The sequence below is a fragment of the Corvus hawaiiensis genome, chromosome 3 (genome assembly GCF_020740725.1).
Source record: "Corvus hawaiiensis isolate bCorHaw1 chromosome 3, bCorHaw1.pri.cur, whole genome shotgun sequence".
NCBI classification, from domain to species: domain Eukaryota; kingdom Metazoa; phylum Chordata; class Aves; order Passeriformes; family Corvidae; genus Corvus; species Corvus hawaiiensis.
The window spans coordinates 94,530,459-94,557,903 of NC_063215.1; the positions used below are offsets into that span (position 1 = coordinate 94,530,459).

The following is a 27,445-nucleotide window of genomic DNA, read 5'->3' on the forward strand; positions in this document are numbered from 1 at the left end:
TTTACAGAGCACACAGACAAGCCCTCAGATAGACCTGACTACAGTACAAGATACCTGTGCTGTCCCTGTGCACTGAGACAGGCACCTGTGGAAGAAGAGCAGTCATGTCATTTAGAAAGCTGTCTGATAGCCAAGGATAACTGCAGGTCCAAAAGGTGAACGTGTGTGAGCACGTGAACCCATTGTATGACCATGTGCACCAGGGCAGTATTGACATGTTCTCAGCACTTAATCTGTGAGAGCATAAAAATTAAAAATATGCTCCCTTAAGCAGGATCAAGGGTCATACAGGCTATCACACCTGCAATTCTTTTTTTCTCTAAAATACTAACCATTTGACTGGTAACAATCTTTTAACACATTTCTCACAGTATATTCTCTTTCTAGGTCATAAAAGGAGGAAATTAGTGTATTTTTCAAGACACACCATCACCTCTGGGACCCCATAAAGTTCAATTCAAAACTGCAGCCAGTACTGCACACTTAAATAACCTTTCTACACAATGTTAACTGAATATTATTAGTACAAAGTTGTTAAGGATGGATAGCATGACTGGAGGTCCTCTTGTCCAAGGTCCCTACTCAAGCAGGGTCACCCAGCACATGTTTCCCAGGACAATATCCACATGACACAGTATTGAAGGATTTCCAGGACACTGCTTGATGTCTTAGTCAATCACTCCACCAGACATGTCTTGAATTGCCTCATTTCCTCCCTGGGCCTATCATTTTTAGTAGGTGCTTTTGGTGAAGGAAAGGCATGAGGCCACAGTTTCAGTGCCCTCAGAGACTGTTGGCTGCATCACTACAGAGAGAGGAATAAATACAGTCTGCCTATAGAGATTAAAAGGATAATTACTGCAGTACAAAAAATGTCTGTGTGAAAGACCAACTGGCCCAATCTCACATAAGGGAAATAATATCTGGGGGGAAAAGTCTCCACAGTGAGATTTGGTTACATCTGTATAATGTTAAAACTTCCTCTCATTACTCAAAGCCCACCAGAACCACCCCATTTGGCACAATTATTTAAGACCCTCTACAACTGACCAAGCCCTTTACAAACTCGCCAAACAGGCAAAGCCAATTCACGGATTGACACAAATTCACCTCCCCACTGAGGCCATGAATCACCACATACATTAAACTAAAATTAAACTGATATGACTGTGGATAAATACATTCCTTGCATTCTTTTTCCAGTAGGAAACTGACCCATGTTTTGTTTGAATTACAGATTCATTGCACTGAAACAAATAACTAAATGGAAAGATATGAGTCCCTTTGAAGAGCTTGAAAATCAAATTTGGGTGATAATTAGTAGCAGACAAGTGAAACCTACTGTTTATTTGCACAGAACCTGATGTTACTGAGCTACCTCTAGAATGGACAAATAGAGCTGCATATTCTGCTTTCCACCATGCTTCTCATTTTTAAACCTTTTACAGAACATTGTCAACTCACCAATGCCAAAGCTCCTGCCACTTTGTTAAGTAAATGAGGGGAAGGAAGAAGCAAGTGAAAACCCTCTTTTTTTTTTTTCCTGTTCTAAAAAAAAAATGGCCCTCTAAAAATTTACATCTGCTCCTTCTCCTCTTCCTCTCCGCACACACAACAAAATTGGATTTCAAGATAAATATTGCTTTTGGATTGCAGTACAAACAAACAGGTCTGTATTTGAGTATAAGGTTTTGAGGCTCCTGGTCACACCATTCATAGCATTGTTTATTCCAATCTTCAGTCTCAAATTCGTTCAGTGCCTGGACCCTGGTATCAGAGCCATAAAACTACTACTAACACCTTCCACTCTGAAAGAGCATGGCAGATGAAAAAAAAAAAAGTAAATAAATTCAGTTTTCTCTGCCATCAATAATCTCACCCTGGTATTTATTTCTACCAAACCAGCCAGGTAAGGAAGAAAATACCTTCACTCTGATTTGGGTAGATGCTAAACACATCTGCATGCAAATAGCAGAGGGGGTGTCCTAGCTAGAGAGTTTACAAATTGAAGACATAAACATGAATTCCCCAAAAGTTATGGAAAACTTATGGAAAATGGGGGCACAGGTAAAATATGACTATTTTTTGTAGGAACCTGCTTGATAACAATGACTCTGAAACGAACCACACAGCCTCTGACAGAACATTGCTGAAGAAACAGGTCACAGTGACTTAAGACTAGAAGCATCCAAGAATGCTTTATTACTTAGTTAGGACATTAAAATTTGACTGCCAAAGGATAAAACAAAACAAAATCAGAGTGGAGTGGTATCTCCCTTTTAGCTTTAACAAACTCATACGTGTTAATATTCCACTTTAAAAAAAGCAGTCCTCAACTTCCTGGGAACTAAGATTTAACTCTCAGACTGGTTGTCACAGGATTAAAACTGCCCTTCTTAATAGATGAGAGAAACACAATGCATTTTCATAAAGGGAATTCTAATTACTACAGATATCTTAAGGTTGTATATTGTTTTCAGTAAAAACTCAAAATTATTCAAATTGGTGGGGAAAATTTAACCTCAGAAAAAGAACAGTGAAGTAGCAAATAGATTCCATACCTCCCTTACCTCTTAGTAAAGAATTATGTTGTCAATGACATCCACTCAGTAGCATGAAAATACCTCCCCCATTCCACATTACTTTGGAACTGACTCACAGTTTTTAGTAATGTTCTTGCTCAAATTAACATCAGATCGTGCATATTAGGTATGTTCTTTCACAAGCAGCTTTCAAATAGTGTGTGAGCCCATCCTTGCAACTGTTAAGACACACAAATCCTCATCTGAGTAAAATATTCAATAAATTCATTCTTCACCCAGGTGCAAAGGGGGAAAAGAGCAGTATGTTTAATATTAAGTATGTTGATTATGTTATCTAATATATAAACAGATATAATACTGTACAACTTCCTGTGTCTGCAATACATCCTGTGTTTTTAAAATCAAGTTCAAGTCATTTAAATCTCAAAAGTCCCCAAAAAATCCATCCCACACACACCTACTCACCTTCCTGTTAATTTCTTCCAAACCCTGGAGCCTCATCTCCTTCAGCCTCATGTGAATTTCCTTCTCTGGAAACAAAGGCTTCCAAGTCCCTGTTCCTGAGCACTCGGTATCCAGCCTTCCACAGACACAGGAGACATTCTGCTATTTGTCCTTGCTAACAGAGGCCTTCAAAATCCTTCATTAATTTTACCATGAAAGCAAGGTGAAATTATTCAACCTCACTAATACTAACTCCACGCATTTTTTTATCCTGTTGGCCATTTGTCAGCCCCAGATACACCCAGCAATGCCACGCTGTGAGATAAGCCATAGCAGGTTTCCAATGATGGTGACTCCACTCCCTGGGCAGCCCATTCCAGGGATGAACAACCCTTCCAGTGATGAAGTTCCTCCTATATCCAGCCTGAACCTCCCCTGGCACAGTTTAAGTCTTTTTTTGTCCTGTCACTAGCTGCCTGGGAGGAGAGGTCAATTCCCACCTTGCGTATACATATACATGTCTGTGTATAAATATATAAAAATAAATAAAATACAGAAGAGCCTTAAATTCTGATGCAGCTAGTTCCTCCATTGACAAAATACTTTTTCCCCACAAGATAAGATATAAACTCTAGAAAAAAATAAAATGGGGTTTGTCCTCAGCATACAGCACGGCAACTTTAAAGGCTTTTGCTTTTACACCAAAAATATTGGTTCAGCTGGACATTTTGTGTCCTTTGATGGTTTTCTTCCCTAGTACAGGAAGCTCCCTTAAGCTTGCTTGGTGTTTACCTATTGTAACACATTTTTTTCCAATTCCAATACAACGACCAGCTGCAAGATTAGCAGCACTCACAAATGCCAATCCATAAATCACAGAGAAGTACGCCCACCACTACTGCCATCTGAAATCTGTACATGCATTGCATCTGTGCACCAGAGCTGCTATGAGCAGAACCTCACCAGAACTTGCTTCTTCTCTGCAGTGACTTTCTTTAACCAAAGTGAGAGCTGACCCCCAGCCACAATTTCTCCCATTTCTTGAAGCTGTCTGAAAAATGCATTGTTGTGTAAAGTCCAAGGAAATGTGTGTATGATTTTAAAGGAAAAATTTAAAGGCTTATAAAAACAAACACTTCCCCGAGAAGAGAGGAATTCCTCTACATTTTAAAATTATCTACTTACCTTTCCTTGTGCCAATCTTATTCTGGCTTTTTTTTTTTCTTCATTCAGATCCTCAAAATGAATGGTGTTTTGACTTTCTTAAATCAGCTACACATTAACACACATGCCCAAATCTTCTGAAATTCTGCCCCGTAAGTTGGAATAAACATAACAAGGGCCAGTATAAAAATGCTATTGAAAGGCAATAAAAAAAATACACCATGTTCCTATAACATAAAGATATTCCCAGGTGAAGACAGCTGCACAGTAAACTTCACATAAAATGTTTAGCAATGCAAAAGGTTTGCCTGGTGATTCTACAGGGACATGACAAAAAAAGGAAAAAAAACAACCCCAAGATGCTTAGCCATCCTAACCCAAATAGAGATTAAAATAATATATAACTGATTTTATTCATTTTGTTGCTGTCTGCATCCATGTGGGAAGCATTCAAAAGGCATGTTTATTTTGTCTCATTGACAAAATAACAAATACTAACCGTGAAGATTTCTACCTTTCAACAGTGCAGGCCCTACTCCAAGTTGAGAGGCAGTGCCCTTCACCAATGCTCCACTTCCATAGCCTCCAAAAATAAAGTGAGGAAGTTCCAGGCATAAGAGCTTACTAGATCAGAGGCTCAGCATTCTTTCTGAAAAATTAAATCACAGTAAGAAAAGGTTCATCACCCCTCTAATAAAAGAAGGAAGATTCATTTTATCACCTGCAACTGTAGTATCTTCTCACAGCCAGAAGGAAGGAATGAGAAATACCCAAACACAGGTATCTATAACCAAATGCAGCTGGACATGAGTAAAATCTGCAGTGTGGATGCAGCAGTCACACAGTGACTCTTATCTTCCATTTCCCTGAGGTATCAAGAAGATGATTCTTCTACCTTGTGAAAACACACCAGAGAAGGAGAGCATGATGTCTCAAGAACCTCGCCATGGCAAGACTTCCAATACCAACAAGGCAGGACCATTGGCTCTCTTGTAATTTGGAGATTAACATTATTGTATGTAGTTATAATGCCACATGAACCAAATCCTAATAGTGTATGTTCAGAAAGATGCATAAGGAGTATGGAAAGTTGGCCTACTAAGAATATTACAACAGAGCTGCATCATGAAAAGCAGACGAATAAAAGTATTTTGTAGTCATATTACTTAAAACTGAGACCAATCATCTTTTGGAAATGTAAATATTCAACTTGGTTAAATCAAGACAATCACAGATAGACATTTTTTCCCAAATCTTTGGCTGTATTGCAATGGTTGTTTCAATTTGTAATCTCCAACTAAACATTTCCTATCCATGGATTAACAATATATTTACTGACTTGTGTCTTTTAACAGTATTTATCCAACATAACAAAATAAACTGCAATTTGTTATACTTTTTTTTTTTTACAAAACATTTTATAAATATTTTTACAAAATGTATACAAAGCAATTTCAAGTGAGACATACTTTACAAATGAAGGTATTTAAGCAAATAAAGTCCATACCACACTGACAATAAGTGACACATCCTCTTTAAGTGAAGTCAGTCTGTAAGGCCTCCCTACTCTAACAGATAAATTATACTAAAATCTTCAAAATGAACATAGTTTTCTTAATTGCCAGTTTAAAATTTGTTTTAATATTAGGCAGTATTAAATAACATTGAAATCACAATGCTGATCCAGCAAAATAATGAAAACATGTTTAAAGTCATGCACATTCACAATACTTTGCTGGACTTCAGCCCATATGATTAATAAACTTTTTTTAAGCACCACAAAAATACAACTTTTTCATTAACTGCTTCACCACGTACCAGAGTTCCTTTAGAATTGAATTCAAAGGAGTGAACAACAGATCATTAACAATCTAAGATCAGTCTTACTAGGATTGTTCAATGGGTTCCTCTCATCAGCAGTTCAGAGAAATGCATCTGACCAAATCAACCACGATTACTTTTTGTAATTTGTCATTTTTATATGCTGTTGTCCCCCTTTCCCAAGGAGACCCAGTAGAAGACACACAACCTGATGCTTCAGTTATGTGCTTGCTGTAGAGAGGCTGGCATCCCCATACCCATTTCGAGGTGGTACAGTAAACAAGGGGATTGATGAATGTACAACTTCACTTTTTTTTCCTCAATAAAAGAAAACTTTAACTAGTTAACATACAGCTGTGTAACTTACTGCTCTCCTTCCTAAATAGTTCAGAATGGTTCCATTTCCAAAATGATAAAATAAAATATGCATCAGGATACACAGCCATGAGAATATTATTAAATCTAAAAAGGCAACAGGTGAAGACTATCTTGTCAGTTTGCCAATAAGAAAACAACTAACTGCCTGAGCATCTATTCTGTGGACACCCAATTAAAAATTTAAAACTGGCAATACATTTATATTTTATACAACACTTGGGAATGTTGGGTTTTTACAAACATGGACTTTAAAATTGGCACAATTTTTTTAAATGGCAACCAGTAACATACAAAACCAGTACTTCCATTCACGTTGAAGGGGAAATGAATTTTAAGGAAGTTCATCTTTCTCTCATTGCTTTCTAGATTTGGTTTCCTTTAGTGGTCAGACAGTGGACTGTAGCTCAATACTGAGTTGCGCTGTAATGTTCTACTATCCCAAGGATCTAATCCTGCTTTCCTTCTGTGCCATTCAGATAGACTGAATTACACACCAGCAAAACCTTTTGGTTTCTCTCCTGGCAATCTGACTGACAACCACAGCTTGTCACAATGAGCCTCTATATCGTGAAAATCATAATCAGCAAGTCTGGAAAATGGCTGGTAATGTTTCTGAGAAATGGTGGAGAAGTTCTGGGGGAGAACATGAGCATACCTTAGAAACCACAAAAGCTGTATCCTCCTGAGCAGACATATGTACTACACACACGTGACGAACGTCAGCGCGCTTATGTGCATAAAAGCACTCATGACCAAAGTAAACTAGAACAAAGCAGCATGGGCAGCAAAAAAAAAAGTCATAGATTAAAATAAATAAATAAAATAATAAGATTCTATCTTAACAACATGACAGCAAGCCAAATACAAACCATGCAATGGTTTCACTTGGCTTTACAATATGAATTAATAATTACACATTTTTTGATATGTTTAAACAATGGGATTGCTGATCAACTTTGGTCTGTACATATCTTGATAATTATGACTGCTACGGTGGATGACTTAACATTCTCTGACAGCAAAAAGCAAAAAAAATAAAAAATAAACACTGGCCTTTAAATTTAATCAGAGTAAGGCTAACATCCTCTTAAAATATAAGCTACAAATACAGTTTTCAAAAAAAAGTGCTTTTGACACTTGGTCTAAAAAAAAATAACAAACAACAAATTAAAAAAAAAAACAAACAAACAAAAAAAAAACATTTATACCACTTCAGAAAGACTCAAGGCTGACTACATCCAATTATAAAATGCAAAATCTTTTCCTCAAGAGATAACATATATATGTATTATATATATAAATTCATGGCTCTATCATGGCCTCATCCTGTACACTTTGCTATTTACTGGCTTCCATTCTACCTTCCTTAGTCAAGCATTTATTACTTCATATCATGCCACTGTGACTAAGATCATATAATATCATCCCACAGACTAAAGTTACCCACTACAAATATATCATCAAGTACTAGTTTCTGCTCAGAAAGCAATAGAAAAGCACTTAAAGTTTAAATTATGAAGCCTTGTAAACACACTGATGATTTCCTTCCAACTTAAGAATCCTAGAATACAGATTCATTAACAAAGCAAATAATCACTTCTGAATAGAGGTACAGTGGGTTTTCCAGAAAAACTAAAAATTTGATGATTTGTGGAAGAGAAGGGTAGGGGAGAATTGTTGCTTCCATCACTCTTTAAAAACATTTTCTTAATAAATATATCCTTTCAAATGACTGTGATTGTCAGTATATTACCATATCATATAGGGCCTAACAACCTGCAACCCTGTTATGTTGCAGTACTGCTCAATTATCAAAAGCACTATCATAGTAATACTTGAAACAGTAAGGCCCTAACAGACTGCATTCTAACAAGGATTAACTTTACTTGGATATCTCACTGTAACCACAATGAGTATTGCTCTCAAACACAGAACAGAATCTAGTTTAGAAAGGTTAACCTTAAATGCATGTCAGGCTGTACTTGTGGTGTCATTCACATTTGCTTCTGCTAAGAGAAACATAACTTGTCCATGGTACTGTAACTATTAACACTCTAAGATACTATTTACAGCTGCTTCTAAAATAGAGTCAGTTTCTACAACACTTTCACTGTGGTCTGGAATAAATTTTTCCAGGCAGTTCTCTTGTGAAGCGATAGGTGAAAAATTAGGAAACTCTAATTCAACCGAGCCACTACTTGCTGCCTCATTTTGTGGCTGCCTCCCAGCTTTTTTAAGTTCCAAGATGTTTTTAAATGTAGTTTCTAAACTCTTACTGAGCAGTAAGTCTTGCTGGGGTTCACCAGAGCCTTTCCTGTTACCAGGATGCAAAACCTCATTCTTTGGAGAGCTCCTCAGAGTTTTGTCTTGAAGTGAATTATTACATATTACCTTTGAGAAAGATTGAACTGTGTTCCTTGATATTTTATTGTGTGTTCCATGACTGCCTCTTGACACAATTTTTGACAAGTCTTCAGAACTTGAAGAATTCTCAGTGGACTTGGCAAGATCTTTCCCACTCATCCTTTCTTCAGAAAGGGCCACGTATTGGCTCTCTGAAGAACAATTAGCTTTTTCAAACTTTAAAGCTTTAGTGAGGCTCTCAGATTTTTTAGAAGAAGCTTTTCCTTCTTGTGGTGTCACAATGTTGTTAGGCACTAGAGGAAGTTTACTGTGATTTGTGGACTCTGCTGAGCTGGATTTTGGTCGGTCTCTGGCTTGGGTTTTGGTAGTCTGACTTCGAGAAGGTAATGTTTTGCTAGACTGATGGTCACTTTTGCTGGACTGTGTTTCTTCAGCTGTTTTCTCAAATTGTTTGGCAGAACAACAAAAATCGGCCTGATAACCATCTGAAAATTAAGTAGCAACATTTTACTAAAATTACCTACACATCCAAATAACTGACACTCCAACACAGTTTCTGTGTATTGGAATTCAAATAATATCCACAGCTTACAGATCTGTGTCTTTAAGAGATGTTCATATGCTTAAGTGTTCTGCTTCGTACAGTGCAGGAGATTATCACTAAATTAATCACCACACTATGCACATATGTCCACTGTAAAACCAGATTAAGGGCACTTCCTGGCATTCTGAATATGCAAACATGGTCTCTGAAGACTAACACTTTCTACAACACCACCTGTGAATATCTTTTAAAATATGCAGATCACACAGAACCTTTAAACAATTACAAATAATGCGTTTCCAGGTGCTATGTTCAACAATATTCCGGTTAAAACTGCTGCCATTTAAATGGCCTTGACACTCCAAAAGCAACACTTCATTAGGATGAACAAGAGTATTCATGTTTCAAACAGTGGTGTTCTTTCTGGCTGCAAGCAAACTCACAGAGTCTTCCCTGCTAGAATGGAGGCCCTGCAGGAGTCATGACTGCAGGGAAAGAAAGTCAGTCAAAAGAAACTCAAACATTTCTCTGACAAACAGGTAAAATATTTGTTTTTCCCCACAAATAACTGCTTCAATACTACAGTGCCTCTGGATTGTTGAATTCTGGAGTTATAAAAAGTTATCTTGCAACTTCTTATCAAATATTTCAATCACTGGAATCTATAGCAATCCATAGCCTCACTGCGGCCGCAACTATTTTTAAACACTCCAAACTTAATTTAGGAGTTAAGCATTACTTACCAGGATCCACAAGTGCAAGACGCTTATCCCGGGTCAGAGATGCTCTTTCCTCCTGGTTAAACATCCTATCAATCATAACCATTTCTGCAGAAGGATTTATCCGCTGGAGGAAAAGGAAAAAACAATCTCTGTAGTGATTCATATATTGGTACCAAATCAAAACATTTATAGCTTAGTTACTCTCCAGAGAAAAAGACGTTTCTTTTTTTACATATTTGTGAAGAACATTCACAGTTCAACAATCTTGACTCTGAACCAACCACTTCTGAAACTCAATCACAAAATATTACTCACATTATACTGCAAATTTTATTTGAGAAAGATTTTAGAACAGGGAATTGCTATTTCACTTGTATGAATTGTACTTTTTCATGACTTAGTATGCTCACTACTGTATACCACAATTTTTCTACATCATACAGTATCTTTCTCTTTTAGAGGATCAACCAGCAAAAATCTTGAACTGGGACCACCCTATCATCTTCCCTGCACTTCTCTCCCATCCTTGTAACTAGCTGGTGCAGAGCTGCATTTTGCTAACAATGCCTTCAAGCCAGCTGGATCCATTCATCACAGAAAATGTTCACTGTACTAAGCTGTAACACAGGCAACTAGTTTAAAACCTGACTGCTATGTGAAATAAACCCTTCCAAACTACTTAATGGGATTTGCTATACAGCATACCAGACGCTAAAAGAACAAATCACAACCTCCATCCTCCCTTTGCACCTGCAAATACTTGCAAATATTTAATGGCTAGGATCTTTTACAATGAAACTGTTCATTTTTAAAACCATGTTAATTCTAATAGTTATATTATGTATTCCTGTCTCTAAATACCTAAATGTCTATTATACTCGAACTCAGAACTTTTCCAGGCTTGAAAATTAGCATGTCCGAAGTCACAATGGCATTTCCTGATCCTTGTAAAATACAATTCTTGAAGTAACTTAGTCAGTTTTATTTTACCTCATACCTGGGACTGTGAAAGCACTTAAATCAGAAGCATGTCTGATGAAGTTCCACCTAGCTTTTAAGGACAATGATTTCCTAAACTGTAATATGATATGGCTCCAATTATAATATGGCTGGAGGCCTCTGAATGGACAATATCACCACTATTTCAGGTTCCATCAGCCACAGAAATACACAGAAATCACCTTCCTGACTATCAAAGCCTTTTCAGTGTAAGAGCAAAGCAGAAGCAGACAACAGAAGTTCATGTGCCTGCTCTGTAGGTATTTTTTTAACAAACTGAATCCCATCCCATAAACAAAGTGTACCTGGGTTCTACACCTTACCATTGCATCTTCTATAAGCAAACATCTGTATTTGTTCAGCATAGCCTGCGTCCTCTTCAGAAGCTGTGTAGCTACAGATTCAAATTCACTGTCCACTAGAAAGACAAAGTACACTTTCAAACACTGCTCTTCAATAAACTGCACAAAATTTAAAATGTTCCTTTTCTTACTGCTCTAATTTACATTAAGAATCCTTGCAATACACTGATTACAAACTTACTGCCAAATTTTAAAAAGAAAATTACCTTTTCTTAAATCTTCTTCTGTTGGCAGTGATCCCTGGCACACGTGGTATGAAAGGAGTCTCTGAACTGCATCATTTAATGATCTGAACCGGCTTTTATCTGGTGTCACAGCATGTACCTGATCCTTCTGTAATTGCTGTAGAATACTACAACAAAAATTAATGATATATAATTAACACATACTGTACAGGTTTTTACCCTGACAAAAGTAAAAATTAAGGTTTCTGAAACAAAATTATAAAGGAAGAACGACTTACAAAGCTCCTTTAGTTAACTGCTTAGCAGCAGGCCTTTTCTGTCCAACTAAATGACCATCCACCTAAGTTCAAAATAAAAGACAAGTTACAATATATCCCCTCACTTCCAAAGCCTAAGTTTCAGTATTTGTTTTTGTCAATTAGGTACATCACCAACACTAATTGTAACCACCATGTAAATATGAACACTTTCAACTATCTCCTATTTTCACAGGGCACTGTATCAACAAAATACGGAAGTGACATAAACCAAAGGTCAGAAATGCTGTTTGTAGGCAAATTCCACTGTTGTGCATTATACATACTTCACTAGGAAAGAGATAAAATATAGCAGTGCAAAGAAGGAAAGGTGCAACTAAATACTTCTCCAAATAAATCTGCTCTCACAAACTGTCTCTGCATTTCTCAGATGATGTTATCTTGGCTGATATTGATGGATTAGAGTATCTGTGAGGAAAGCAGGCTAAGGTTGTGCACTTAAATTCTCAAAAGCCACAGCAGCTTTGGGGGGTGGTAAAAGTCGTTCTAGGAATTCTATTTCAGTGTCAATACTACAGATATGCCCATCAGGTAGAGTTCTAACTAATTTTCCCCTTTGCTCAGACATTTAGCAAAGCCAAGATTTTTCCTGGGAACACTGTCCGAGGACCTGAGGCTCTCCGAGGGGGTAAAGACTCATGGCAGGCAGACTGTAACAGAATTTGCCTCAAAAAGCCTCTAACTTCAGAGCATAAAAAGTAGTCACCACCAAGGAGAATGAACATCAGATCAACTATTACACAACCAGGCTGAACTCCTAACTGAGCACTACTTTACCTTCTGCTCTACTTGTACATCAGTAAGACATAGAAAAGCATTCCTGTCCTACTACATTGATAAATACATTTACAAACAAAAATTCTAAGTCAGATCCTCTCCAAAAAAACTCATCCTGGACAGTGTTTTTGTGCATACTTGCAGTATGTGGGAGAACTTTTGATGGCAAAAAAAGAAGACTGCAGTAAAACAGACAAAGAGCAGGTGGAACTTTCCTGCTACTTCTCACAAACCACTCTCTCCCAATCAGCCAGAAAAAAGCTGAGTTTGTAAGAACTAATGAGAAGAGTAGGTCTAACTTACGGCCAACTCAATGAAGAATTGCCATGTCACACAAAATTATCTTCAGGGAACAGTACAGTCAGACTCCACTTACTGAACTGAATCTCAAAGCAGCATCCAGTGTATCAATTTGCAAAATAATCAATATTTGCTATGTCAAGGTAGAATTTGTCAAGTTTGAGGGAGTTCATATACTCTACAAAAAACCTCCAATGATTCCTTATTTGTTTGCTCACTCCCTCCCCCCACACTACTGAAGAGGAGAATTAGAAAAAAAGTGAACCTTGTGAATTGAAAAGAGCAGTTTAAAAACAGAACAAAATAAAATAACATAGTAATGATAGTTATGATAAAGTTGTAATGAAAAAGAGAAAAAGGGGCAATTAAACCCAGGAGAAACAAGCGACACACAATGCAATTTGCTCAGCACCCTCTAACTGATGCCCACCCTGTTCCCAAGTAGTGATCAGCAGCTCGCAGCCAATTCCCCCATTTATATACAGAACATGATGTTCCAGAGTATGGAATATTCCTTTGGGTTTGGGCCAGCTGTCCTGGCTCTGCACCCTCACAGCTCCTTGTGCACCTCCTCACTGGCACAACATGGGGCACTGGAAAGGCCTTGACTTGCAGAGAGAGCACGGCTCAATAACCAAAACACCAGTGCGTTATCAACATTATTCTCATCCCAAATCCAAAACACAGCTCTGTACTACTCACTAAGAAGAAAATTAACTCTATCCCAGACAAAAACCAGGACAGACAGAGAAACATATAAATAAGAGGATTCTCTACCTGTATACTCTGCTGAACTGATGATGATCCTATCACTTTTTCTTGTGGCTGTGCTGTTCCTAGAGATTGTTGTATAATTTTTCCTCCAGAGTCCTGTCCTATAAAACAAAAATTAAAAATACTCTTGTCATCCTAAGCAAGAAGAGAATAATTTTATGTACCTATCCTGGTAATTGAGTTTTAAGGAAAGATATGTCTTATGCTTAAAAGCATTACTGCAACTATCCTGTGGAGAAACCAACTCATAAAAATGAAACAGGACTCATATTTTGTCCCGCAAACCACAAAAATCCTCAGATTAAATCACATCCTACCATAGTATTGCAACATAAGAAGAAATTCAAGTATTTTAAGTTTAGTGTCCCGACAATTTACCTAAAATCATACAGTAAATTTCATCAAGCTTTTCAATACTAACCCTCCCTCAAGTGTATCAACCAAATTTTTCTAGAGCTCCTGGAAGTACTTAGACAGCAAGCACATTTTTTCCCCTAGATTTTTTAGATAGGTAGACTTCCTCCAATTGCCTTGCTCTATAGTTCAAACAGCATCTTATTAGTCATGCTATGATACAACCAAAACAAGTAAGAATTTATTAGATTTTTTTTCCCAAAGACACCCAGCATACTGTGCTGATTGTATAGAATTGCCTGGACACCTTACACACATAACAGTACACAACGAAAAAAAAAGCAAAGTAGAGTATAGGACCTTATTCAAAAGGTTACTTATGTACAAAGAGAACAGGAAGGTTACTGCATTCTTCTGTTTGCCTTGAATGTACTGGTTTTGTTCTTTTAGTAGTATGGTGCTGCTTGAAAAGCTGCTATTTTGCCATGAACAATGCATGAACTATTCTAATTGAAAGTGACACATTCAAGAACAAAGTGAGTGATGACAGCCTGCACAAAACCTCGTAACAGCTATTTCTCTTCTCTCTGTATCTGAAGCAGCCACCACATTAGAGAATCTAGAAGTTTCACAGAATTTTAGCAGATGTCTGTATTTTGAAAATTACTTATTTCTATTTTCCTAAGCTGGAAAAAAAAAAAGAAAGAAGGTATAATTTTGGATTTCATAGAGGGGAGAAAAAATTGCTAATTGTGAACATTCAACTTTTCACTCTAGAAGATGAAGTGCCATGGTTGGGAAAAATCAAAGCACACATTCAATACTGAAAAAATATAGCTTGAATTCTTCTAAAAATAAAATTCAAACAAGCTTTAGAACCCTATGAGCATAAGCCATCAATGTAAGCCTGGCATACTGAAGAAGAATGAATCTCTGTTGCTGGCGAAAATTAAGAAAATTATGTTAAAAAGACCTTAGTTGACCTGATAGTGTGTTGCTCAGAAGACTTGTTAGCTGAGGCTGTCTCATATTGTCCTGTGTCTTCGATGCAGAAACTGGTGATGTCTGGTTCACAGCCTTCTTCTGTGCCACATACACAAAATAAAAAACAAATTTTAAAAAAATCACAGTGAAATATTTACTGAAAGCTTTAAGAAACACAAAGAAAAGGGACCGAAAACTCATCTCTCTGTATACTTTTTTAACTTCAAACTCATCAGTGGTGAAATTTCACACATCTCAATCCCTCCAAGTTCAAGAATGTTATAAAGTAAATCAGAGAGGAACAGAAATTACACTAACAGCACAAATATATACCAGTTGCACTCTACAAGACCCCTGATTTACCACTACAAGTGGCACTCACAAAGCTCAGCTTCTCAGAGTTCCAAACCTGCAAGACAACGAAGTTGCTTTCACAACAAAAAACACCCACAGGGGAACAAACCGTCCACTGCTTAGCAACTAAATGATACATGGTTTAGTATAAAGTACAATGTTTAAAATGAAAGTACAAACAAACTAAAAAGATTCTGGCAAATAGCGGCATTTGTCCTCCCATTTACAGCTCTGAAATTTCAGCACAAAAACAAAATTATCTTTTTGCAATAGGAAATACTATGCTTTTATAACTGCTGAAACTCACTGACCCAGCACATAACCTGCAAATAGGAAGATGTAGACACATGAAGAGAAAGTCAGACAGGCCTCAAATTACTCATCTGCAAACAAAATGCTACAACCTGTACCAGAAGTCTTGGCAAAGACTACAAATGTGTTTCTACAACATGTTCATACAAATTTTTTAAATACACATTATTTTCTAAGGCGTTATTTCACTGCAGATTTTGAGTTTGGTAAAAAAAAATCCATCAGACCTTTGGAAAAAGAAAAAGATCTAAGTAAAAGAAGTAAAAGAAAAAGAGAAAGATCTAATTAGTGCAAATGCATTCTGAGAGAGCTACCAGTATTTTAAAATGACAAAAAAAGAAAAAAAAAATCAAAAAAAGGACAGAAATTGAATAGCTTGTTGCTAATTGTGTGAAAAGTCACTGAGTTAAAATTGACAGGTCACTCTGGAACTTTATGCATTTTTTTTTGTTTTAAACTTTTGACTGTTTGTAAGTTCACTTAAGAAAACAGAAAAATTTGAGTTGAATATATACTGCAAGTGTATCTACTGGACAGAAAAGACCACATCTCACCTTAAGAATGAATTCAGATTTTTTTTTAACTACTACTAGTTTGACTTCTTAGAGCATTTTTTTAAAATGTTATGCTTTTACAAACTGTTTTTAAGGATTCTAAGAAACACTTCTTGTCTTTGCTTCTAACTGCTCCAGATACACATAACAAAAGCACCAATATATAAATAACAAAAGGAAGCCCAAGAAACCTTTTCATCTCTAATTTCAGTAAGTCAGACCTTAAAAATCCATAGGTTTTAGTGAGGTCAGAAGACTTTTAAGTGCTCAGAATGTACTTGAGCCTTTACATCTAGCCTATGGTAAGGTTTACAGGAGAGCTCACAATTGTATAAACTTATAATTCCCATTCCTTTAAATGGGAGCAGAAATGGATCAGTCCTAAGCACTTCTGAAAATACTATAAATCACCAACATCATCTTTGGAATTAATCAAAGTGACAGAGTTGTTCAGTCAGTGACAGATTTAGAAAATACCAAGTGAAATGATGACTCTGGGTTACAGTAATTTTCAGCAGTTCCACAGTATTTGTAACAATACAAACCAGCAAAATTAACATTCTCTGTATTAACCAGATTTTAGCACAGCTTAGAAGCCTTTCTTTGGCCACATTCTCAAGCAGCTTTCATACCTGACCAAAGGCAAACTGTTGTTGTGTTACTCCCACAGACGTGTGACTAAAGGTGCTGACAGACTTGGAGGAGGATGCTGGAAGACGATGCGATGCGCTGACGGCAACTTGAGCTCTGTTCTGGACCAGTTGATCTCCTGTGAAGCTCCCTCCTGATGCGACAGACTGAACCGATGCTCCCAAGCTGGGATGTACTGAACCAGAAGAACTTGCAGCAGCAAATCGATTAGAAGCTGACATATTTGAGACTGTGGACTGCCCAGGTGACATGGTAGTAAAACTCGATCTGCCTTGAGAAACATTAGCTTGGCTGGGTGACAAATGCAACACGGTTGGCGACGCCTGCTGCAGTGGCACCTGTCCACCAACAATTTGGGAAGTTCCATGATTTACTATAACTTGGTTGCCAGGAGCTGTGAATGTCTGGCCGGAAACAAGCTGAACAGCTGTGTTCTGATTATTCAGCATCTGTCCTGAATACGACTGGTTGGCTCTTAGCATGTTTGTAGAGTTCCTGTTGAGCATTACATGCTCAGCAGACACTTGGCCAGGAACCAGCTGGGAAGGCTGAGTCTGAAGAAGTTGTCCATTTATGGCCTGGACATGATGAACTGAGTTAGAATTAACAGACAAACTTGTAGGTATGAGAAACTGGTTTTGAGGTGCATGAGGCTGTCCCATAGGAGAATGGATAACAATACTACCTCCAGCATTGCTAACTGTCTGAGGTGTAACTGATTTTCTTGTATTTTGTTGTTGATTAACAATATTAACAGACATATGAGGACCAACTACTGAACTGTGAGGTGAGTTTGCAGAAGCAAATGGAATCCCTTGCTGTACATGATGTTGCTGTATTCCCAAGTTATTCACATTGTAAGCAGTCTGCTGACCCATCTGAATAGGCTTTGGTTGGATATTAATAGGAACTTTGTTAGAGTTTGGTGCCAAACCTCTTTGAATGATGATATTATGGACAGGCAACGAAGTCTGAAAATTTGTGCTGTTAAATGGAACAGTTACAGGTTGTGCTACTGGACTTGAATTTGAGTTACTGAACAGCGAGTTCCCATTTGGAGTTTGTCTATGAACCAAGAGGCCACTGCTCATGTTTGCAGGTGTTTGCTGACCATTGCCTTTCAGTATTATCTGAGATCCATCGAGGTTATTGATGGTCATCATGGAAGGTTGATTACTAAATGAACCAATCAGCTGTATCTGCCCAGAACCACTAATCTGGCTGCTATTAGACAAATGCTGGCCAGGAACACTAATTCCGACATGTTGCATAAAGCCATGTTGCACACCGACTGTATTGCTTGCAAATGATGCTCCAACAGGTTGCTGTACCACTTGAGTAACTCCTATAGGTTGCAACGTCTGACCTGAGTAATTAGAAACATTAGAAGCCTGAGTAAAGGATGCTGATGAAGAAGGATGAAGCTGAGCTTGTGCAAACTGTTGGCTAGAACCTACACTGGCATCCAAATATGCCTCTTCCGCCAAAGTCTGTTCAGTAATATTGGCCTCCTGCAACGACTTCTGAAGAATATCAAAAGGCTGATCCTCAGTAAGATCAGGTAATGGAGAAGACACAAGTTCATCTTCAAGAAACTGAAGGCTACTGGACAGCTGCAGTCCATCACTAGGCCCCTCTCCAAGCTGACCACTTACACCTTTTACAGACGACTTAGGATCAGTGTTCTGAAATGCAAAACAAGAAATAAATCACTTTCAGAAATTCCAGTATCTGCTTTGTTTCCTCATTTGTTATTTCTTCATGCAAGCAAACTTTCTACACAGAATTATACTCTTCCCATAGCATGTGCAGGGTGATGTTGACAGCACAAACAGGTCATGGATATCCTGCTCACACCCTCAGACTGCTGGAGACGCTCCTCTCCCTTCTCAAATCTCTCAATACACAGCACTTAGCTCTGCAGCTGCACTGTTTCAAGACGACACAAAATGCTCTCTAAGTACCATTTTCCCTTCCTCAAGCAGAGCACTCTACCAACAAATGGATAAAAGAAACGAGGAGCAAAAACACCTCCACTGTACCTCACTTTGGGGCAAGGCTTCAGTAGTAACAGTACAAGCAGAGAAAAGGCAGGAGAAAGCTTTCCTTTCACTGACTTCTATCAAATGAGATTCATCTCCAAAATTCCACCAGCATTTCTATAATCACTTAGTGTAAACTAGTGACCATTTCATAAAGTTAGAACATTATGCTAATTCCTTGTTTAAAAAAATTTTAGAAACAAGGCAGGAAGAAAAAAAAAATGTCACAGACTTTGTGGTTTATGCTCGTAAAAAGATTACTGAAACTATAAACATTGGAACTACCACAAATATTAAGTGGCACCTTTAATGAAAAAATCCTTCAAATCCACATCCATAAACACCATGATAAGGAAAATCAAAACCTATTTACTCTGCCAAGATTTTCCTAAAACAAAGTTCTCTCCAGAAACTCTAGACAACACAAGCATCAGGTTTCTGCAGATAGAATGACCAATTTAAATGCACAATAATACTCGCAATAGTTTTAAGCAAGGCAAAGTACACCTTTCTAAATTGCATAAGCACATCTCAGCTATTCAGAAGCTACAACCAGTTTCTTTTTAGGTCAGGATAAATGGAAACTGTGGGTGTGCAATTATCAGTCACATTCATACCCTGAGCCTTTTCTCCCTGAAGGTCATAGACGCTTGTTTTCACCTCATGTAAACAGTGTGAGGATGCTGCAAGCCATAATTATCACATGCAATGATGTCCCCACCCTAACTTCCCCAAGCATATTTATTCAGAATTCTACCCTAGTCTGTTTCTGAAACAATCTGTGTATTTTCTGAAACTTCCGTCATGTTTTAAAATACTAAAAGATTTTTCTTAAGATTAGATAAAACATTTTCAAGTTACAACTATAAAGCTACAGCAAGCTTTTAACACTTCTGTTAACAAAGGAATTAAACCACTGGTTCAAAGTCACAGTGTCTGAACCTCATGAACACCTAAAGCTACAAATCAGGTTCTCAACTGTACCTAGCTACCATCAGTCAAAGCAAAAAGGAATCACTAACTAGGCCATAATTAGTACTCTTAACTGTCAGGTTCCTGAGGAGAATTCCCTACTGCATCTGTAACTTGTCTCCAAGGACAATGACCAAACTGAAATCTTTTACAACTGTGTAACTTAAACAGTTCCACTAATACTATTCCAGTTAGTACTAACAATACAACTACTACTACTACCAGTAGTAACACTAATAAATAATATTACATGCAATCAAGATTAATAGCTTAAAACTCTCCCACTGAAACAGACAATTCCAAGTTTCATTCCCTGCTCCCAGGACTATTTAACATCAGAGAACAATTTTATATGCAAGAACTGGAACTTTCCAAGTTAATATCGCAATCACTACTATCCAGAAGAAGAGCCATGCAGAATACCATGCTAATTTCAAGAAGAAATCAAAGCCTCTGCAGCTTCATGAACCTGCTGACCATCAAGAAGAGTCTTATTCTCACTGGCTCCATGAATATTCTGCTCTCTTATGCTGTTCTATTATACTGTAATACGATAATGGAAGCAGCCACCCAGTACAAGCCAGGCAACAGGGCAATGGCTAGGGAACCCTCTCATGACAACTGCCACAGGAAACCAACCTGGAATCAGTAGGGGTGGTACAGGCTCAATCAACTCAGGGAAGGGGGGGATGGGAGGCAGTGTAAGGGAGTGGGAAGGGTGGACAGCGCTTTCTTTTCCTTCAGTCAGCAGGAACTTCATCTTGCTTGTGTTAGGTGTTGGCTGAGCATGCTTACCAGCTGAGGCACTGAACCCTTGACACTGAATTTGTAAACTCTGCCACTGAAAGGCATTAGACGGGCAGCAAGACAGACAATCCTACTTCATGGTAGCAGTTCTGAATACATACAAATACAGAACTTTCAGTATCTGTAAAAACTTTAATGACAAAAACCTCAGAAGCATGTAAGTTTTCAGATATCTCATTTTATGAGCAGGGACTGTTAAACCATCTGTTTATGGTAACAATTGTTCCTTCCCAGTGCACCGTAAGAATCTGTATTTCCAATCAAGTCATTCTTCACTTATGTCAGCACGGGGCTCTCTCAGGAGGGAGGAGGGAAGAGAAGATGGCATCAGTGAAGAGATATATGAATATATATCTTTTATATATGAAGATATAAAATGATGCGTACAGAGTATGAGAGGAACAGGTGCTGAGAATTAAACTGTAGTATGTCATCCTAGGAACATACACTAGGAATCCCTGCTCCTCTGACCACCTGCCTTCTAGATTACCTATCCCCAATCTCATATACCAGAGAGCTCTTAGCTTTCACCAAATATTTTTATTTCTTTCAACTGCTACTCCCTATGCAACAAATCTACCTTGTCCAGAATCTCCCACTGCCTCTCAAAATTACCCAAAGAAACTCACTTTCTGAAAATATACCAGAAACACCTGACTCCTGCCTACCTAGTCATGCTTATCAGAAGGATGTCTACAAAGAACAACTAGGAAGTCTAGGCTATAACAAATGCATGTCATATGTCACCCTTTTTTCCCCCCAAACCTGTTTTTTCTTAGGGTGAGTCCTCAAATCCCACCTCTGGCCAGTGCTGCATACAGGAAGCTGCTGTCTGCTAATGCCAGCCTGGTACCAGGTTGAAACCACTGTTCCCCATAAGCCAAAAATTGGGCATACCCTGTTACTTGTTGGTACCCTACTCCCTCAACATTATCTCAACCAGCTTGCCTGCTTCTTCTACAATATTTAATAACGATCCTGAAAGGAGAACGACAGGACAAACACTTCCCATTACACTACTGTGCCTACAGGAAAGTCACTAGTTCTCCACACACAGATTAATAGCTCTCAGAATTTCTTCCTGCCAATTATTTAAGGTCCCTACACACCTACAAGTGTATCCATGTATCTGTTATGAACATAGGAAAAACAAACAAGAGTCAAGAAAACAGTACAATAGAAAGAGGAATTACCAGGAAAATCCTAGTCTATGCATTCAAGTAACTTAATTGTGGGATTAACAATTCAGTTGTTTTAAAAAACACACCAATGAAATCGAAGAAATGTGGGTCTGAAACAATCTCTAAGTCATCCAACATTCTACTCAAAGCATGACTGCCACCCACACTAGAGCAGACCAGCCTTGAATTTGTCACCAAGGATTGAGATTCCACAACCTCACTGTGTGAAACACAGCGAAAGGCTGCAATACAGTCCTGGCAAGAAGGAACACTGAAGACTTCTTGCAACACCTAATGAATTTAAAGTGACTTCCCTAACACTGAAGTTACAGGGAGGACACATCCCAAACTACCTCCTGAGTCTAAAGAAAAAAATACAAAAAGAGAAAAAAAACAACCCATTAATTATTTTTTTAAAAACTGCCAGCCCAGAATCTACATAAAGTAAGAAACAAAAAGCTATTCTAACATACACAGGAAACATATGAACGACCAATCTTCAAGGTCTATCTTTGAGCACTACTACACCTACAGTCTCTAAAGCCAGGAGTGCAGTTTGCTGGAGAGAGTTATACCAGAGAGCATCTTCACATATTTACACATTTTAATATATACATATTTATATATCTTTACATATTTACAAAGCACAGCCCAACAATGCAGTATTTTTCAATTAATTCCCCACTGTAATACTTAACATACTAAGAGCACAAGATAGGTTCTATGTCAGTACTCAAAATTTTCACACAAAAAAAGTTAAAACCCACATCTACTTCATTCAGTTTTATAAAAACCAAGTACAGCCATACAGAAGCATGCAATCTCAGTACTAATGTAATTTATCTCCTGACCACTTACGTTGGAGTTGGCGAAGATTGAATTTGAGTTGGCTACAGAATATTCTGCATTAGTCAAGTCTTCATTGCTCTAGTAAAAGACAAAAATTGTGTTTAGAAATAATATACTCAATGAAGCTTATCTATGTCTAATACACAGCAATGCTACTTACCGATTTACTACTAGGTCCATGTAGAAAATAATTCAGCGCTTGTGGGTCCCTTAAAGGGAGAAAAAAGATAAAGAAGTTAACACTTTTTGGAAGCCCTTTCTACTAATGAGGCTAATTTAACTAAGCCACATACTGTACTCATATAAATCAGGTTTCTAATAAAAACACATCTTTCATTGAATCCAACGCAAAGCTGAAAGTTTATATCATCTGGGGATCTGTGTTTCTGTATCAGCACAACTTCCAGATGCTGATCGTATCTGCTGCCATTTTAACAAGGCAAGTAATAAACTATGTTGATCACAAAATTTTAGTTGCACTCTATTTCCCTTCTGAGGGTGTTACTCATATTCTCTTAAAACACATGGTATTTTATGGCAGCACACAGTACAAGACCTAAGGAATATACTACCACCAAATAACGTGAGAACTAACACAGGTACCACCTCTTCTATAGCTAAACTATATTGCCTTGTTTAGCTAGCATCTAATAACAGGGTATTTACAAACCTGATTCTCTGATACGTTCTCTGTCACCTTTAACACAAGTTAATAAAAATTTATGATTGCCAGAGTAACAGTCCCCTCAAGAAGAAGAAGTGGCACCTTTTCCAAGTTAAATCAACCATAGGAATAACGGACTAATATTACGAATTTCAGTGTATTTAATTAACTTAGCACTAGCACTAAATAAAACTCATATTAAAAATGTAGTCTGAATGAGTGAGAATAAGTATCAGAAATTCAAACAAATACAAATACATTAATTTAAGTGTATGTATAGACCAACTAAAAAGAATAAAAGGCTGTGTTACATGGGATTATTCTAATGTAACAATTAAACAGTGTTTCCCTAAGCATAAAGAGTAAACTGACATGGATTTCTTTGATTTTTAAAACATGTTTATTGATTAACAAGTAATAATAAAACATTTTTTAAAAGCAGGAGATTCTCATGTAAAAAAGCAGTAATTAAAAATGGCTCCTTCTTGCTTGATGGTCCTAGAAAAGAAACAGGCATAAAGTTAAAGATCTTTCAGATTCACATCTACTCTTCTAAAAGGACAAACACCCGTCTACTCCTCTTTTTTTTGTTTTAAAAAACAAATTGTGTTCACAAGTTTACAAAAGGCATGTTAGACAGTACTTCACAGGGACTTTATGGTACTACTATGCTTACAATATTGAAGTGGTTACATATATTTTAAAATAAAAATGTCGTTTTCATAGTAGATTTCACTGAATTTCAAAAATTAAGCAGCACAGAACTCATGATCTCATATAGGGTTCTATTATGCTTATGAATTTTATCAGTAAAATAAGCAGGCCATTTAATACTAATTACCCTCATTGTCTTTCAGTTGTGCAAAATGCAATTAAAAATTTAAGAACATTTCATCATCTTAAATATTGTGTTTAGTAAGGAAGGAATTCTAAAAGGCACTTACCAAATCACAGATCAGATGAAAAAAAAATTGTTTTCCAGTCTTCTAGACGCTTAAGACGGTAATTGCTGCCAGCAGCAGGAAGAACACTGTAATTTTTCACACAAACACTCATCTGTATGGAGAGCACTTCATTTTCTGGACCACCTGTGATCTTGTACCAGGATACTCATGATTCGTGCTCATGACAGAGCACTTAACTGTCCCATGATCATCTTTATGTTCCAAGCAGTGTTTTCATATGGCCACAATCAGCAACCTCGCACAACAGTTACTTCACAGAATGTAACCAAGCCTTTACTGGCACTGCTTTTGCTACAGTACCCAGAGCAACCCTCAAACTGCAGCAGCCACTGTGGAGATGTTTTGGTTTTTCTGAAGTTACAGCTCTCACTGGTTTCACTGGAAGTTTTCAGGTGTGTGAGAAAGGTAAAAAGTCTGTTTATTTCCTACACTTAAGACAGTAAAAAATGCTTGTATGAACTGGGAATGATCTTTTAACAGCAGGTATGAGACCGATGTCAGACTAATTTCCAGAAGAGTATGAACAAAGTATTGTGCATGAAAAGCTCAATTCTCTTCTTGTGTTTTCAATGCATTTATAGCATATTATCTGTTCTTGAATACTGACGAGGATGGTAGCCAAAGGAAGGCAACTTGTCACATACACAATCCACACAAAACTTGCTCATGTTTCAGCTATCCTAATTATTTTTGGAGATTGCCATATAGAATTATAAAAGCTCATATAAATCTGTTATGGAAATAAGGGAGAGGGGGGCAAACAAAAACCCCAACAACCCACATGACCATTCAAAATCACCAATTTTATTAAAATGAAGTATCTTTGACCAAAATGCTGGTAAATTCTTGTGAATACACAACAGTACAGAGCTATTCTTTTTTTCTAACATTTAGATGCAAACGTGTATTATTAGTAGAAATGAAATATTTACATATTTGTAATTAAGAAAAAAAAACTTTTCTTTTCCCTTAAAATACAAGCATAGTATTAATAAATCATCTAGTTCCACCAACTTATCTAGTTCCACAAAAAAAATCTGAGATCTTTGGGGTTTTGATTTTAAAAAGTTACTTGCAGTGAAGTTTGTAGTAACGTCCCTAACATCCATGCAGTAACATGCATCAACACTGATCTGGTATTACTGCTACCTGAGAAGAGAATCCATTCTCCATGAACACACATTGCTTAGCCTCCCCTGAGGAGAATGTCAGCAAGTGGACTGTCAGCTACTAACCACCAGGATTGAAGGCCTTGCAATCCACACATCTCCACGTGGAAGAAGTGAAGAATGTCTACTCATTTCACTGCAAGTCACCTCATCTTTAGACAATACTGAGATAGAATCATCTTCTAGAAGACGATTTTGCAAAATTATTATTCCCAACTTTTCTGCAATAATTACTTATGGAAGGAAAACTTACCCAATAAGATCAAGGAGACAGGATTCATCATCGTCATCATCCATGACAACTAGAATAAGAAGGAGAGGATGGGTATTTGGTATGTATAACGCAAAAGTTTGTTTTCAACAATACCAATTTAGACTATCTCAGTATTTTTTATTAAACAATTTATGAAGTTGATAGCTGTCTACTATTGACAAAGTTCTTAAGTAGACCTGCACCTTCTACACATGTCTGCTGATTTATCTCAAAATCAAATTCAGTCACATGCAAAAATTTATAAAATCCCATGCAGTGTTTTACCATTCAGGGGGTTTTTAGAATTTTAAATCAAAGAAAGACAAATGATTAAGCAAACTGATTAAAAAGAATTTCTATGAATTCAAGTAGTAAAAATATCAACACAATGCAATCTAAGAGTCCAATTAAAATGCTTCTATAGGAAGTGAGTGAATAACCAAACCCTACAGAACCTAAAAAGGCTGTTACACATTAGTGGCTTTAACACTGAGCAGCCAAAAAGGTAAATAAACTTAGGTCAGTGTCATGAGGATGCTGCTACAGTCTAGAACCAAAACTATAGCCAAGACATGACTAAGCATTAAAAGAAACAGTATTTTCTAACAGACCTTTCTTAGCAATAGCTAAGTGACAATGTGGCCATTTCAAGTTTCTCCTCAGCAATATTCAAAAGTGTACTTAAACTTTGTTTAATAAATAGTACAGAGTTCTGACAGTCCTTTTAACAATGGGTAGGGAGGGAATTTATGTGCACTGCCCAAACTGAGGGCAACTATCCAATGCAGAGCCTTTTTAGCCTCACAGTGTCACGACCACCAACTCCTTCACATACTGCCTACTCCATCAGGTACTGCTGCACCAAAAACACTCTCACACTCCCCTCTCCCCTCCAACTGCTGTTCCTTCAAAGCTTCTGTTTGCACATTCTGGGCTCTCCTGTTCATCATAACTCTCAGAATATCATCTCCCTTGTCCTTGTCAGTAACTCTCAGGACCATCCCATCTAATCCCCAGTTCAATTATCAACAGATGTTAGCATTTCCAAAACCTCTTGGTACCCTGGCTTCCTTTAAGTTATCCAATCTCATCTTTACAGTATTTTCTAATCACATCAAGTTGATCATTGCATTCCATGTTTGTTTTTTTCTCAACTTCCCTTAAAAAATGTGCTGTCATACTTATCACTCAAATGTTTTAACACAGTTTTGGCTTTAACTCATTGTCTTCTCTCTCTTACTTCTTGCCAAATAGAAACTTACTCTCCCTGACCAGAGATCCACATGAATCATTCCTCATCCTGATCTCCATAATGATTAAAACAGAGAAGGGGCTGAAGCACCTGCTATACAAGAGGCTGAGACCACCAGGACTGTTCTGCCTGAAGAATAGAAAAGTGTGGGGGAATCTTTATCTTGTGTATAAATACTTGGTGTGAGGGTATTAAGAATACTGAGCCAAACGTTTCTAAGTGGTCTCCAGTGAATGAACAAGAGGCAAGGGGCACAAATCAAAACAAAATAAACCAAAAAGTCTATGTAGACAACAGAAAAAACTTTTCTTTTATGAAACTCTGAGGGTAGCCAAATACTGGCCCAAGTTTTTCAGCAAGGTTATGGACTCTCCATCCTTAGAGATGC

General features: G+C 37.4%; 1 protein-coding gene across 5 annotated transcripts in view; it reads right to left on the reverse strand.

Annotated features, from left to right (window-relative positions):
• Nucleotides 1–5,390: 5,390 nt before the first annotated feature.
• Nucleotides 5,391–27,445, reverse strand: part of BICRAL (BICRA like chromatin remodeling complex associated protein) — a 36,788-nt gene continuing 14,733 nt past the window's right edge. For all 5 annotated transcript variants that reach the window (XM_048296405.1, XM_048296407.1, XM_048296406.1 and 2 more), the window contains 11 exons: nt 25,806–25,854; nt 22,915–22,963; nt 22,764–22,832; nt 16,885–18,588; nt 15,032–15,131; nt 13,698–13,795; nt 11,805–11,866; nt 11,548–11,693; nt 11,303–11,397; nt 10,002–10,104; nt 5,391–9,199 (listed from right to left, as the gene is read on the reverse strand). In XM_048296405.1, coding sequence (XP_048152362.1) covers nt 8,397–9,199; nt 10,002–10,104; nt 11,303–11,397; nt 11,548–11,693; nt 11,805–11,866; nt 13,698–13,795; nt 15,032–15,131; nt 16,885–18,588; nt 22,764–22,832; nt 22,915–22,963; nt 25,806–25,849 — 3,273 coding nt within the window. In that variant the 5' untranslated portion in view covers nt 25,850–25,854 and the 3' untranslated portion in view covers nt 5,391–8,396. The remainder of the gene's footprint in view (nt 9,200–10,001; nt 10,105–11,302; nt 11,398–11,547; nt 11,694–11,804; nt 11,867–13,697; nt 13,796–15,031; nt 15,132–16,884; nt 18,589–22,763; nt 22,833–22,914; nt 22,964–25,805; nt 25,855–27,445) is intronic.